This window comes from Oratosquilla oratoria, chromosome 10, assembly GCF_046742065.1.
Source record: "Oratosquilla oratoria isolate Oo_2021 chromosome 10, ASM4674206v1, whole genome shotgun sequence".
In the NCBI taxonomy this organism is placed as follows: domain Eukaryota; kingdom Metazoa; phylum Arthropoda; class Malacostraca; order Stomatopoda; family Squillidae; genus Oratosquilla; species Oratosquilla oratoria.
In genome coordinates, this window is record NC_134786.1 from 74,835,284 (window position 1) to 74,852,783 (window position 17,500).

At 39.4% G+C, this 17,500-nt stretch overlaps 1 protein-coding gene across 1 annotated transcript in view; it reads right to left on the reverse strand.

The window, feature by feature from the left end:
- LOC143029316 (uncharacterized) overlaps positions 1–17,500 on the reverse strand; it is a 505,672-nt gene that overhangs the window by 318,005 nt on the left and 170,167 nt on the right. The window contains exon 2 of the mRNA XM_076192072.1: positions 393–530. Within this exon, the coding sequence (XP_076048187.1) occupies positions 393–530 (138 nt within the window). The remainder of the gene's footprint in view (positions 1–392; positions 531–17,500) is intronic.

Sequence of the window (17,500 nt, forward strand, 5' to 3'; positions counted from 1 at the left end):
TATATATGCATACCTACATATATAATATATGTATACATATATATATGTATATATATATATATATATATATATATATATATATATACACACACACACACACACACACACACACACACACACACACACACACACACACACACACACACACACACACACACATATATATATATATATATATATATATATACTGTATATATATATATATATATATATATATATATATATATATATATATATATATATATATTCAGTTCTCTTTTAGTATTTTCATCCAGTTTCTTTTATGCATCAACTTAAAGACACATTTTCTTTTTCTCCAAGCACCATACAGTCCCCTCTCTCACTCCCACCCTCTCGTTATCTAGTCATTTTTCCTCCTCTTCGATACGTACCTTCGCTGTTCGGCGATACAGGCTGGCAGTGGGGCGGTACAGTTCGGTCGGTAGACTTTGACTGTTGTGACAAGACGTTGCAGGAACGGTCGACGGCTCTTGGACTCGTCGACTCGACGGTACTCGCAGACGTTGGGCCTGAAATCATCAAATGAACTCATGAAAATACAAGGAACAGCGAAATAATTCGATGAAAGTACCATAAACTTTGAACCACTCAAATATGAAACAATTCTTATAAAATTGGCAAGTACACAGGTATTACGAGGAAAAAAACGAATAGGAATCAACTCATAAATCTTATATATAATCTCATAAGCCATCAATATTAATCTAAAAATCCCCGGGCGTGCTAGAAACGACATGACATCACGCGCCGAGATGTCTCGCGCCGCGTCTGAGCAAACACGACCATGATGGCAACATCTCCTCGCTGACTCGATATTTCAAACATTATCAGTCTCCAACAGACCCACACCAACGCAATAGATTGATAACCACAGTACATTAATTATAATTACCCAGAAGACATGAAGGCATAAATCAGGACGAATATTTATGCCCGTGAGTTGCATTTCTTATTTATTTTTGTTTAATGACGGGGTAAGTGAACTCCCTGTGTACGGGAACGTCAGCTTGATTCATTTGCGGCGTCAGGAACCTTCCTCCAGAGACACAGCCTGACATGAGCAATGTAAACAGATACACGTGTGAGTGTGGGTTGTTCCCCGGCGGAGCCGTTTGCACTACATCACAGTTGTTATTAGTTCACGTAGTTAAGTGTTGACCTTGGTTAAATGCGCGTTACTGAGCATGTTGGCTGTAAACAGACATGAAGCTCGGAGTGCTTACATGGAGATAAAAAGTAACTCGAGTTGAAATTTCCTCGGTAGAAAGTAATAAACATGTTTATTGTCATCACTATGTTTCAATATGACATATTATCTTGTAGTCAGGAAATGAAAAGAAAAATATTATATATAAATAAACCAATGTGCAAAAAAGAAAAGTCAACATTTATGGTAGCACTTGGGGTAAGGAAGAAAGTGCCAGATTATCTAATAAAAGTTCCAAAGGATACACTATATAGTTGTAAAATGTTTAATCTCAGACGTCTTTAGACAAAATACGATAATCTTCAAAAGAATACAAATGTATATAATGTGCGCACGCACACACACATACACGCAGATATATATATATATATATATACATATATATATATATATGCATATATATATATATGCATATACATATGTAAATATACACACGTATTATATCAAACAACTGCACTGATATTATTGTTTGAAATTCAGTTTACTTTTTTTTCAGGAAAAACACTACTTTCCTCCTTCTCCACCTGTCTGTTGACAAGGATTTGTTAACCCAAAGGAGACAAAAAGTTAGATGTCTCTGGTAACATTTCGGGCAGAACCTTCAGAAGCCAAATGTCTCTTCCCCTTCTTCCTCTGGATGGCAAAAGAAGCGAGGAACCTCATCCCAAAAGTACCTCGTCTGCGGTCGAAGAGGAACAGCCGAGATGCGGTTACCCCGAAGGATCGTTGATCTTCTGCCGAGGAGGAATGGTGTAGGAGAAAGGGAACTGTAGAGTTGAGAAGAGGGAGAGGGAAGACAAGGAAGAGGATGAGAAGGAAAAGTAGGAGAATGAGGATAAGGAGTAGGAGGAAAAGGAGGAGGAGGAGTAGGAGAAGGAGAAGGAGGAGAAAGAGAAGGAAGAGGAACAAGAAGAGAAGGAGGAAGGAGAAGGAGGAGAGGGAAGAGGAGTAGGAGGAGAAGGAGGAAGGAGGAGGGAGGAGGAGGAAGATGAGTAGGTTAGGAGGAGGAGTAGGTGAAGAAGGAGGAGGAGGAGGAAACACAGGGAGATGAACGATAAGGAGAAGAGGGATCAAGAGAAGAGGAAAATCAGGAAGAGGAAGAAGAGACGTGAAGAGGAAAAGTGGAAAGGAATGAGAGGAAAAAAAGGTATGACGGAAAGGAAGAAGAGGATGAATAGAAGGATAAGTATAAAGAGAGAGAGAAAGATGTGGAAAAGGAAGAAAAGAAGAGGAGCAAAACAAAAAGAGAGGAGGCGGCGAAGGAAAATTAAGAGGTGAGGAGGAGGAGGAGGAGAAGGAGAAGGAGGGGAGGAAGAGGAGGAGAAGGAGGGGAGGAGGGGAAGGAGAAGGAGGGGGAGGAGTAGGAGGAGGAGGAGGAGAAGGAAAGGGAGGAGGAGGAGGAGGAACAGGAGGTCGATCTATCGTAATACGGTAGGAAATCTTAAGGGCTTCTTGAAATTCGCCTGACGAGAAGAGGAGGGTGAGTGCGGGAGGGGAGGGGGAGGAGGCCGGGCGTGGGAAAGAACCCCGGTAGTATTCGAGTATCAGTATATAGTCAAGACAGTTACTCGAGTGTCAAATGGTCGCCTGGAGCCTTCAAGCACCGAGAAGTAGATCACAGGCAAATGGTTTCCGATAGTGTATTTTTCTTTGAATAGATGACGAAAGGAATGGCATATTATATATGTATAACTACATGTTTATGAATACACACACACACACACACACACACACACACACACACATACACACACACACACACACACACACACACACACACACACACACACACACACACACACACACACACTCACACAACAGTACATATATAGATATATAGATATATATATATACAGATATCTATGTATATATATATATATATACATATAGATATGTATATATATGTATATATATATATACATATATATATATACATATATATATATATACATATATATATACATATATACATATATATATATATATATATACATATATACACATACATTGTATATATACATATGTATTCACATACGAGGGGCGAATGAATAATTGTGAGCCTCCACAAGTGTTATCATCCAGAACAGAACTGAACCTTCATTTTTCAACATAATCTCCGTTTAACAAAACACACCTTTCCCAACGTTCCCCGAGTGCCTGGATCAAATAGAAGTCTGAAGGTTGATCCTCAAGGAACTCATCCTGGATGGTCGTCCTTAAAGCGGCGACCATCCAGGTGCCTCTTGAGGTTAGGAAACAGGTGGAGATCGGACGGGGCAAGATCTGGTGAATAAGGTGGGTGAGGCAGCAATTCGAATTCACAGTCTCGAATTTTGGTAATTGTCAACAGCGAGGTTTGGGCCGATTCTCTTTGATCTTCTGCCGAAGTTCGGTCAGGAAGTTCGCGTACTACGCCCCGGTGATGGCGTGGTCCTTGGAGAGAGCCACGACGGAAGTCGTGACGTTACCTGCCGAGGTCGCCACCTTGGTCTTCTTGTGGGTCGGAGAGTTGTTGTGCTTCCACTGCTTCGACTGCTCTTTTGTCTCTGGGCGGAAGTGGTGGACCCAAGTCTCGTCTATGGTCACGAATGTTGTCAGAAAGCTCTCCGGGTCCTTATGCATCAAGGTCAAGTTCTCCGGGGACAAAATCGCACGAGTCCGCATCTGGTCATGCGTCAGAAGACGAGGGACCCACCGGACAGAAACCTTCAACATCTGAAGCTCGCGTTACGCAGAATGTGGTCTGCGCGCTCCTGAGACATCCCCGCCCGAGCAGCAATGACCCGCGTTGAGATTCGCCGGTCGTCCATAATCATGTCGAGGACCAGGTCGATGTTCTCGTCCGAGGTCGAGGTTCGGGGCCTTCCTGACCTCAGATCGTATGTGACGGACTTTCGCTCGTGCTTGAATTCCGCCACCCACCGCTTGACCTTGGGGAATCTCGGCTGGAGGCATGTGCTTCACGAAGAGACACTTGATCACGGATCGGCACTCCACTTTCTCCATTTCACACAAAATAAATTACAATAAAGTAAAATGAAATGAAATGAAATGAAATGAAATGAAATGAAATTAAATGAAATTAAATAAAAATGAATGAATGAATAAATAAATAAATAAATAAATAAATAGATAAATAAATAAATAAATAAATGAATAAATGGATGAATGAATGAATGAATGAATGAATATATACATAAATAAATAAATAAATAGATAAAAAAGATAAATAAGTAAATAAGTAAATGAATAAATGGGTGAATGAATGAATAAATAAACAAATAAATAAATAAGTAAATAAGAATAAATAAATAAAGATAGATAAATAAATATAAATAAATAAATATATGAAGATAAATAAATAGATAGATAGATAGATAGATAGATAGATAGATAGATAGATAAATAAATAAATAAAAAATCACGGGTAACATCGGTTCTCTCGTCGGCATATCAAGGAGAAAAATAAGTTCAGGCAACGAAATTTGTCATGCGGGGTTCAATTGAGTTGTCAATCATGCCAACCGGTTTCCATAAAATTATTCGGTCTCCTTCAAGGTTTGAGTCACAATTCTTTAGTCACGCCTCAGATATGCATAAACATACGTTGGTTTATTGTGATACCTATGTCGAAGTGTATGAAGAAAGACAAGCCTTGTTCTATATTATATTATATTATATATACATATATATATATATATATATATATATTTATATATACATACATATATATATATATATATATATATATATATATATACATGTATGGTGTATATATACATGTGTATACATAGATACACACACATACATATATATATATATATATATATATATATATATATATATATATATATATATATATATATGTACATATTTATATCTATTATCCGTATTCATTTTTCTACATTCTTTCTTTGCAGAAACTCGTGTATGAAACTGGTTGTAATAGAACTATTGGAACAAGAGGAGTAGAGGGATGAAAGGAGAGAGTAGGAGAAAGGAAGAGGATAAAATGAGAGTAGAGAGAGCGACAGAAAAAGAGAAGAACTGAGAAGAGAGGATAAGAGAGGTGTGAGAGAAAGCGTAGCCTGGCCATTATCGCGCAGACGTGTCGTTCTCGTCGTCGTCAAGCATGGTCAAGTGGAACCTGAGACTTGAGGAGAACTTCGAGAAGACACGTGACGACCCTAATCAGGTCGTGAGTTATTCCTTCAGTATCGAGTGGCACGTATCCCACGGTTCTGGTTGTCGTCTGACAATTTTAATCAGATCTATGGAGCTCTCTCAGTAGCGAATATGTTAGTAATCTTTCGGTGGTATTCTTAAAAAATTCTTTCCTTATATAAATCTTATGTAAATCCTTGGAATGGGAAAGATTTATACAAGATTTTTTTTTTTTTAAGATTCTTACTGTGATATCTAAAAAAGATCTTTCCTTATATAAATCTTATATAAATGTTTGGAAGGGAAAAATTTCTATAAGGAAAGACTTTTTTAAGAATTCCATTGTAAGATTCTTACAGTGCTACTCTTAAAAAAAGAAAAAATATTTCCTTATATAAATCTTTCCTTTCCAATTATTTGTATAAAACCTACATAAAGATTTTTATTTGTTTATATATTTATTCTTATTTACTATTATTTTTTTTTAAGAATACCACCGTTTTTTCTTAAACAATCAGGCCCGGCCGTAGTATACCTCGAACTCGGGTCCCTAAGCGATGGCCGGGGCTGACTATTTGAATTACATCGCTGCTACTAATGATTCGTTCCATCATTATTTTTTTAAGCTTGTGAGAGTGTAAGGTCGCGACAAAAGAAATATCCTTGGTGGTCCCTTTCTGTATTCTAAAAACAAATAATCCTTTATCTTCAGAACCTCCACATGTGTATGCAAGGGCATCTAGTGTCCCGGACTTTCTAGAGAAGGAGAGACTTTATCCTAGCTAAGAGCCCATACGTGCTCGGAAGCAGGGCCCCGACCTGGGTAAGTACCGCCCCGGGGCGAGTCTAGAAGCGCCCCCCCGCCACACCCACACCCACACCCACACACACACACACACACACACACACACACACACACACACACACACACACACACACACACACACACACACACACACACACACACACACACACACACACACCACCACTACCACTACCACCACCTTCCACATCTGATGGTCACTAGCACGAGTCACATGTAACATTCATCCACAAAACAACGTTTATGCACACATCATTCATACACACAACTCACGATAAAGAAATCATGCATTAAGAGTACATTAGGGGGAATTCGCTTTACCTTCTTTTCACCAAAAATTACGCCCCCTTCCAAAACGTGCCACCCCGGGGCATTGCTCCCCCACCCCCCCTCCCTACCCCTCCCCTTGTCGGGGCTCTGCTCGGGAGAAATGTGACCTCAGTTCGGGCAGGAAAAGTATGGGACAGATGTTGTGTGTATTTGTCTCAGTGATGGGAGGAGAGGATGTAAAGAAAATCCCACACACAACTAGTTTTTTGTCTTTTTTATGTTTTAGTTTTTCTTTTCTTTCTCCTTGTGTTTACTTTTTCATTAGTACGTTCTTAAGCATCTATTTTTTTCTTCTTCTTTTTTCGAACTGCAGCTAAAGGCCAATACTTCACAACGCGAAAAACTGATTCTGCCTACCTAAATCCCCATTTATATATACTGTATGTACTGTATATGTACATGTACATGTGTATATGTATATATATATATGTATATGTATATGTATATGTATTTGTATATGTATATGTATATGTATATGTATATGTATATGTACATGTATCATTGTATATGTACATGCGCAGGTACAGCACATGTACATGTATATATATAAGTATGTATATATGTATAATTATGTATATATGTTTATGTAGGAAAGAGGGTGAAGGGGAGTGGAGTGTGATGGGGATGGAATGGGTGGGAGTGGCTTTTGTGCCTTTGTCTTTTGGCTACCCCCACTTGTAAGGGAGAAAAAATGTACATGAATTTTTTTTTGCGGAAACGGCTTAATGGATCTCCACGAAAACTGACGCAAAACGCATTGAAAACAACGAACCACCCAGATACTGGCTTGTATCTTCAAACAACCGTTCACCAAAATTTTTTAAAAGTTTCAATTTATCTCAAGCCTTTCATGATAACGTCGACTATAGCAACAATTTGCCATACATGATGCCAGATGCACGATGTCACTCAAATGGTAGTGTTGTTGGAATTCCCATGGGGAAAGTTTTTTGCTTTTTTATGAATTTTGTTATGGCTAGGACTAAATTAACTTACTCGTATGAGACCTGGGGCCGAATTTATCAAAGATCCTATCCCCTTAAGTCTAGACATAAATCTTCAAAACGGCGGAGATTTTACCAAAATCCCTATGTCGGCGACCTAAATGTTTATGTATATTTTCGACAGAATCTCTGTAGAATATCGTAAAAGATGCAAATGATCCTCTATTCTAAATTTATTTACTGATTGATTTATCTACTGTATGTATCTATTTATTTTATCTATTGATCAATTAACCTATCTATTTTTTTTTTTTTTCAACAAATGATTCTTTAGAAAACGAACTAGAAAGAAAACGGGGTCTCCATCGATCGAGGTCGCGTTTTGTCACAAATTTGACTCTTAGCTGGATAGAAACGTCTCTCGAAATCTAAAATGTCTGTTTGGGCCGTCACCATGTCAAAGGGAACAAAGGGCGACGTCGATAGTCGACGTCATACAGCGTTTTGGAAGACGCGTCTCTCTCCCACTCCCGCTCACGTTTACATTAGACTCCGGGGGGGAGGGGGTATCGTCACGAGGGACTATCAATGGTGGGAGAAGTGAGAGGAGGGGGGTGATGGAGAGGGAAGGGAAATGGGGAAGCGAGGGGGAGAAGGAGACGTGGGGAGTGGGAGAAGGGGAGGAAGGAAAAAGAAGAGGAAGAAAAATGTGAAGGGAAAGGAGAGGGGAAGGGAAATAGGGAAGGGAAGGGGGAGAAGGAGACGTGGGGGATGGGAGAAGGGGAGGGAGGAAGAATAGGAAGAAAAGGGTGAAGGGAAAGGAGAGGGGAAGGAATGGGAGGAGAGAGGAGTGAAAGAAGGACTCGTGATCGACAGCTATTTCACTCCCGGAAGAGAGCTCAGAGTTCATATATGACCGATCTATGTGTAATACTGTGACCTTGCACGCACATACACACCCAACTCCCAGCCCACGAGAATTGGAGCAACGACTCACAGCGCAGCAATACTGACATTATTTCAGCCCTGAGCGGGATTCGAACCTGCACCTCCGTAGTGACAGCCGGGAACTCTACCTACTGTGTGTGTGTGTGTGTGTGTGTGTGTGTGTGTGTGTGTGTGTGTGTGTGTGTGTGTGTGTGTGTGTGTGTGTGTGTGTGTGTGTGTGTGTGTGTGTGTTGGCGTGTGCGTATGCCAGGCAACCCACAAAGTAAACAAATGCGGTTGTGCACTCACTGCGCAGGAGCACGTATTCCCATACGCTAAAGTACATAAACATGTATGTTTACGTAGCCACCCCATAAATTTTTGAGTAAATATCCGTAACATAATTTAGCGCCTTCATAAGAGAACCGCCTCTGTAGATTCGGTCATGAGAGCCCGTGAGACTCTTTTATTTGGCTGAAGAGAATGGTAGGTCATTATTTTTATTTTTATTTTTACTGTTACTTTTATTTTTATTTTTATTTTAACTTCATTTTCATTTTTCATTCATTTATATATATATATGTATATATATATATATATATATATAACATTTTTGTGTATGTTTCTTAAGACAGATTGAACATTTTTTAGAAGCTCCGCCATGGGATACGAACCCTGACATATATATATATATATATATATACATATATATATATATATATATATATATATATTATATATATATATATATATATATATATATATAATTCTTATATATATTTTCAAATTTATATTTATTTATTTTAATTTTCATTTGATTTTTCATCTTATTTTTTTTTCTATTATTTTTTATCTTGAAAAAACAAAACAAAACACAGTGAGGTTGTGAAAGGAAAGCGAGATGCTAAGGTTCCTCTTGACGAGGTCCTCAACGCTGAGGTTCCTCCGAGCACACAAACCCGACCCACCCAAAGACCCGAGAGTTGTTTGTGTGCCTTGGGTCAACATGGGTCGTTTCCCTGCGCAGAACGGTACTCCCTGCGCAGTAGTAGGTCACTGTGTGCGCAGTGGGTAACCGCCCACTTAGTGAGTAACCACCCGCGTTGTGGGTAACCACTGCGAGGTCAATAACAACACCACCTGCCGTCTAGAATCGAGGTAATTGCCTACGAGTTTGAAAAGTAGGTAAGTGCCTATGCCATAAGAAGGTAAGCGACTATTCTGTAGGCAATTGCCTATGCTGTAGTCAAATTCATTTTTTTTTTCTTCTTCTTTTGAGGAAGGAAGGTTAGGAAATAGGAGGTTGTTACAAGGAATTCTGCTGGTGTGATGTTTTAGTAAAGTGCTTTGTATAATAAAGGGCGAACCACATGGCTACTTTGGTCATGGAATGGTCATAGATGAGAAGGAAATGTCATAGCCTTGAGTACATGAAGTTTAATCTCCTGATGATTGATGATGATTCATGATGATGATGATGATGATGATGATGATGATGATGATGATGATGATGATGATGATGATGATGATGATGATGATGATGATGATGATGATGATGATGATGATGATGATGATGATGATGATGATGATGATGATGATTATGGTGATGATGATGATGATGATGATGATGATGATGATGATGATGATGATGATGATGATGATGATGATGATGATGATGATGATGATGATGATGATGATGACGATGATGATGATGATGATGATGATGATGACGATGATGATGATGATTATGATGATTATGATTATGATGATGATCATCATCACCGCGTATTCCTTCCAGCATTTTTTACACAAGTTTTTGTAATATGACCCGGAAGGCGGGACAGAAGTCTCCTGTGGACAGTTGCATCCCGAGTTGCCATGTCGGCTCGTTCATTGCTGGGGATACCAATATGACATGACACCCGACAAAAGGATTCAGGTTTGACGCAAAAGGAGACTCGAATGATCCAAAAAATGGATTTTATCTGTCACTCCGTGTGTTCATATCTCACGAAATACTACAATTCTGTCACTAGACTGTGTACCAGAGAGAATTGGGTAAGTTCACTTCACTGGATTTTCTGAACATGTAGTCTGTGCATCAAGCTAACTGAAGGAAGCCCATCTGGTCAATAAATAGAAAGACACCGTCGTGGTCGAGGGCGCTCCGAAGCGACAACTCAAATGTATGTCCCTGAAGACGCCTTCACACTCCGTAGACTGTAAACGAAGAAGAACAGATGCCTCAAATAGCCAAACCCACCCCCACCACCACTCACCCACGAAGCCGCATGAGCTGGATGACCAACGCCATTAACACCAAAACATCATCAACAGCAATAACAATATTAACGACAACGACGGCGACGAAGACGAAGACGACAACGACGATAACAGCAACAAAGCCGTGTTCCAACAACAACAACAATATTAACGACAACGAAGGTGACGACGACGAAAACGACAACGACAACAACTGCAACAAAACCGTGTTCCATCATAAACAACGACAACAACAACAACAACAACAAACAACAACAACAACCAACAACAACAACATGAACAACAACAAACAACGACAACAACAACAACAACAGTAATAATAATGATAACAGTAGCAATAATAATGATAATAATAATAATAAATCCCAAGGAACCTTATCTTCCACCGCGATGATCTGGGAATATTGTAACTAAACCCGGGTAAGGAGAGAACATTCTATTTTGTTCCAAATAATCAAGTTCGGTTAGAGGAAGAGTTCCCCCTGAGAGAACCAAGATCAACATTATGTCTTTCCTTCCCATTAACCTACTCTTAATACTTCACATATCATTCCATCTCCTATTCTTCACAAACGAGGATCAACGTCCTAACCTATAACCGTGCCTTACCTTCAGGGCATTTGTGGGAGAATGAATTGGGTCTGTTTGTTTTGTTCTGGGTCCGTACCAAGAGTTAAATCCAGCCAACTGAACATAAGAATGAAGGAAACTGCAAGAGACCATAAGGCCTACACTAGACAGCTCCATATCCATAAAGCTGTCTAACCGTTTCTTAAAACAACTGATAGTTTCAGCGCTCACTTCATGGTTACTAAGTCTATTTCATTGCTGTGCTCGGCCAGTGTCTCGTACCCAAAAAATGCCTCAGCAAAGACATGTTTTCGCTCCCCCCACACCATTTCTATCTACAGAACTTGTCTGTAATGTTCATATGATTGTTGGAAATCTTAATCAATAAGAAAATGATGCATAAAAAATGATAATAACGGTAACTAATCCGTTGATTTATGACTAAACAATTGCTTAATTGTCTCCGCAAATTCTTTACGAAAGTTGCCATCTTTACATGTAATCCTGGAAATATAAGGTACAAACGATCATTATCTTGTAGCTGGTCACTTCTAGTTTACTTCTCTAACACAATATACCCTCCTACGCTTTTTTATCATCTCAAACGACGGACACGCGAATATTCGCCTATTTAGCGTCTGCTTAATATGAACTATTCAAAAAACACGTTCCGAAAACCTAAAACAACAAATCAGTGATAATGAGTAAAAGGAAAGCGTCACCAAGGTTATCAAATGTTTAGTTCTCTCCTATATTCAAATGTATCCTCTTGTGAAACCACACGTGTTTGTTCATACCCAATAAACCACGTGAAAAACAGCCACACAAACACACACAATGTACTGAGATTCACACATGTATGTGTGAACAATACCAAACGTATATGCAAATGTCCTCTCGCGTAAACGGAGATGTGTGAACATATAACTGAGACTAAACACAAACACGAACACACGATCGCGCGTACACACACACACACACACACACACACACACACACACACATACGAACATACATATACCAAGCATACACAACATAAACCCACTCACCACACACACACACACACAAGAGCGCTCAGAGCTCGTAGGTCCGATCTATGGGTAATGCTATGACCTTGCACAACCACACACACACAACCAACGCCCACGAGAGTCAGAGTACCACACCCAGCGAACCGAAATAATTTCGGCCCTGGATTGTTACTGGGAGCACTTCTACTTCCCAGTTCAGGTGTACCACCGAGTCGGTGTGTGTGTGTGTGTGTGTGTGTGTGTGTGTGTGTGTGTGGTGTGTGTGTGTGTGTGTGTGTGTGTGTGTGTGTGTGTGTGTGTGTGTGTGTGTGTGTTTATGTGTGTGTGTGTGTGTGTGTGTGTGTGTGTGTGTGTGTGTGTGTGTGTGTGTGTGTGTGTGTGTGTGTGTGTGTGTGTGTGTATGTGTGTGCATAAATGTGTATTTGTATACCAGAGCTCCCAGCCGACAACCTGAGGGAATACAGGTGGGCTGATTGGCTCCCTTGGGGACGAGGCGAGACTTTGCACTGAATAAGAAAAACAAAAACAGATAAATGGTGAGATAAATAGATACGTTAGATGGACAGCTAAATAGATGGGTATAGGTATATAAGGAAAAAAGTTCTTTACTGTATGTACATAAGTAATTAAAGATTGGTATTAACTAAAGATTATATGTAAAAAGACTACTGAGTTGATAAACAACTAAAGAAAGGAGATAAATATATAAATGAATTGATTAGTAAGTATATAAATAGATAAGTAAATAAATAAACAAAAACAAAAAAGAAATAATTAAGTAAATACATAAATGATTAACAGACGAATAAACGTATGAATAAATGTACTTGATAAATGAGACATATATGAATGTTTGAAATAATAACGAATAAATGAAGAAATGAATATACATATAAATAACCAAATAAACTGTTTTGTGCTGTACGACATTTGTTGTGACAAACAACAGGCAGATTTCTACAGATGTCGAACAGGATCATCTGCATCTAAAAAAAAACAAAAACAAAAAACTTTGTATCACACAGCTCCCATCCAAACACGTCAAATGGGCAAATGTCAATATATAATATATATATATATATATATATATATATATATATATATATACATACATATATAAAGATGTCACAAGAGATTAAAGCAAAAATATAGAATACAAGATAGAAATATAAAAAGCAAACATGAATGAATATGGAAATAGAAAATGAAAAGATATGAAAAAGAAAACTGACATGGTGCATGAACCAGACACAAGCTCAACAGCAACTCACCCCACCCCCCTCCCGAACACTCCCCCACTCCCAAATCCGCTATGGATCACTACTCTACGGGGGGACACTGCATCACTAGAGCCACTCCCTCCCCCATCTGTCTCTATGTTTGTCCGTCAGTGGTTGCCTGTCTGTCTGTCTGTCTCTGCCTGTCTGTCTCTCTCTTTATAGCTGCCCTTTTTGAACTTTCTCTCTCTCTCTCTCTCTCTCTCTCTCTCTCTCTCTCTCTCTCTCTCTCTCTCTCTCTCTCTTTCTCTCTTTGTGTGTGTGTGTGTGTGTGTGTGTGTGTGTGTGTGTGTGTGTGTGTGTGTGTGTGTGTGTGTGTGTGTGTATATGTGTGTGTGTATGTATATATATATATATATATATATATATATATGTGTGTGTGTGTGTGTGTGTGTGTGTGTGTGTGTGTGTGTGTGTGTGTGTATATATATGTGTGTGTGTGTGTGTGTGTGTGTGTGTGTGTGTGTGTGTGTGTGTGTGTGTGTGTGTGTGTGTGTGTGTGTGTGTGTGTGTGTGTTTTGGCGTATGTGTACATTATATATATATATATATGCATACATACATACTTTATTCATCCAAGAGGGACTCTCCGTGCCTCATTAACGGACCACTTTTAGCGTCGAATCTATTCTTTCAGGCGGACAAAACCGTTTTGCCTTAGCCAGAACAAAACCTCTGACGAGTACCAACACAGAGGCTGATACACTTCATGGGACGTCCGCACCAAACTCGGGAACTCATCGCCACGTTTCGTCCATTCGCGCCCGAGCTTCGTCAATGACTTTGTTTACACTGGAAGTCGACCCGCGCGCCAGAAGAGTTTTCGGTTCCGTTACGTAAGACGTCGACTCGGAGGTTCCTCCGTGCTGTTGACGTGATGCGCTCAGATGAACCCCTTTGCCAGGGTGACGTAGTCTGGATGTTCCCATTCCGGCTACTGCCAGATGAGTTTATTCAGCTCTGAGGGGAAGAAGGCCGGACGTTTTACGTGGTCTTGATGGATCAAAGCCCCTTGTTACCCTTACACGCACCCTTGCGAGCAAAATCGTTCGACATTGGACAGAAAAAAAATGAAAAAAGAATTATATATATATATACATATATATATATATATATATATATATTCAACTGATGCAAAATGTAATACCACATTAGTCGAAAACGTGAAAATCACAGATGGAGCAAAAAAAACTGGAGACGGAGAATCTATATATTTCGATTGAAACTGCAATATTATATATATATATATATATATATATATATATGTGTGTGTGTGTGTGTGTGTGTGTGTGTGTGTGTGTGTGTGTGTGTGTGTGTGTGTGTGTGTGTGTGTGCTGGTAACCACTAAGAAAATCGGAAGAAAACAGTAATTCCCAAGCGAGTTCGTGTAATTCACATCTTCAGGGGAATATTTGAATTACACGAAAGCGCTTGGGAATCACTATTTTCTTCCGATTTCCTTAGTGGTTACCAGCAAAATTTGTGGATCACGTGTTGTTTTTAGTGATCTTTCTGCTTATGGATGTACATATCATATATATATATATATATATATATATATATATATATATATATATACATATACTCCTGAACTATACAAATGTACTTTCAGCTTGCGATTACTTGATATATATTACTTGTTATAACGATATAGCTCCTCAAAGCAGATTCATATTGATATTACAAGCAGAACAACAACGAAGGATATACTTGCATCGTTCTGATGTGTCGTGGGTCATGTTCAGGCGTCCGCGGGATTGAGGTCGACCAGTAGAGTATTGAGTCAAATTGAGATTGAATTACGGGATTGAGGTTGACCAGAAGTGTAGTGGGTCAAACTGAGGTTGAATTACGGTGAGAAAAGTTGACCACAAAGCGTCTACCTGCGGCTGAACCCGTTAACAAAATTTTTCTTATTTTTACTTATTTGTTTATTCATCTATCAATCTATTATTTTTTTGTATGAAAAATTGTAAACTTGATGACAGATAATTTCTTCACTCGATCTTTTTCGTCAAGGATTCTGCATGTCTGAATATAATCACTCGGTGGCAAAGTGTATAAAGTTTGCCACATGGCTAAATTCTTATCTAACTCATTTACAGTCGTTTAATCTCATTCTATAAGGTGACGTCATCTACATATCATTATGACGTCTGAATCAGCTTAGGTGACGTCAGAGAAGCCAAGAATAACCTTTAAGAGCTGCCAGAGCCTTTTTCATCAAAAGTGACATTAGGTGACACTTTAATCGCGTTCGAACAACTATACATAAAAAGAAAGTAAATACTTTTGTCGTATTCGTACTGAGCCGACCGTTTACGAGAATCATCATGTTCTCATACATACCAGTTACACAAATGTGCTCCTCTATCTTGTACGCGTGTGGCTAATGAAAATATATTACAATGGAAAATAGTGTATTAATTTTATATATTAAAGCACGACAACAAAAACGAACGTACGCTTTGAAGGCGTAGTAGAAATTGACACCACTTTGGGCTGGCGGAAAAAACACACACGACCACATAAAAGTGCAATTAATACAATAATTTTAATAAATTAATATAAATAAATTTCATAGTATTTATATACAAATGGGGGAAAAGCATGTATTTCCTAATCTACTCACAAGTACAATGCATGACAATCGTACAATGCCCTTAACACGTACACACACCACAACAATCTTCCGTAACCAAAAACACGACGATAAAGGTGGTCGTTACAACACTTTGTTATATTATGCAAAAGATTGTTTCTCTTCTTTAATCATTGCTATTACTGCCCGTCCGAGGCGATCCTCAGGACCCATAATGCAAATTACAAAGGCGCTCCTGTGAGGTCTCCGGTAAAAAGACGCAAAGGATGTTTGGACAAGATGAAAGCGTAATACAGTAAGTGTTTATGTTTGTGATATATACGATATACATGTGTAAACATATATATGTAGATATGCAAACACACACACACACACACACACACACACACACACACACACACACACACACACACACACACACACACACACACACACACACACACACACACACAAATACTTACATAAATACATTATATATATATATGTATATATATATATATACATATATGTATATATATATATAATATATGTGTGTGTGTGTGTGTGTGTGTGTGTGTGTGTGTGTGTGTGTGTGTGTGTGTGTGTGTGTGTGTGTGTGTGTGTGTGTGTGTGTGTGTGTGTGTGTGTGTGTGTTCACTTTGGTCTTTGGATCACGTGCTGGACTCGTGAACGACAGCTATTTCCCTCCCGGAAGAGAGCTCAGAGCTCGTATGACCAATCTATGGGTAATGATGTGACTTTACATGCACACACACACCCAACAAGTGAGTTGGAGTAACGACTCGAAGCGCAGCGATACTGAAATAATTTCAGCCCAGGCCAGGATTCGAAACCGAACCGCCGTAGTGACAGTCGGGGACTCTACCAACCGCGCCACCGAGTCGTATGTGTGTGTGTGTGTGTGTGTGTGTGTGTGTGTGTGTGTGTGTGTGTGTGTGTGTGTGTGTGTGTGTGTGTGTGTGTGTGTGTGTGTGTGTGTGTGTGTGTGTGTGTGTGTGTGTGTGTGTGTGTGTGTGTGTGTGTGTGTGTGTGTGTGTGTGTGTATGCGTGCGCGTTTGTTTGTGTATGTGTGTGTATGCGTGTGTGATTCACCATTCACCAAGGTCACGTGTTGGACTCGTGATCAACAGTTATTAACCTCCCGGATGTTTGTTTGTTTGTGTGTGTGTGTGTGTGTGTGTGTGTGTGTGTGTGTGTGTGTGTGTGTGTGTGTGTGTGTGTGTGTGTGTGTGTGTGTGTGTGTGTGTGTGTGTGTGCGTGGGTGAGCGTGTGTTTGTGTATTTGTGTGTTTGTGTGTGTTTGTGTGTTTATATGTGTGTGT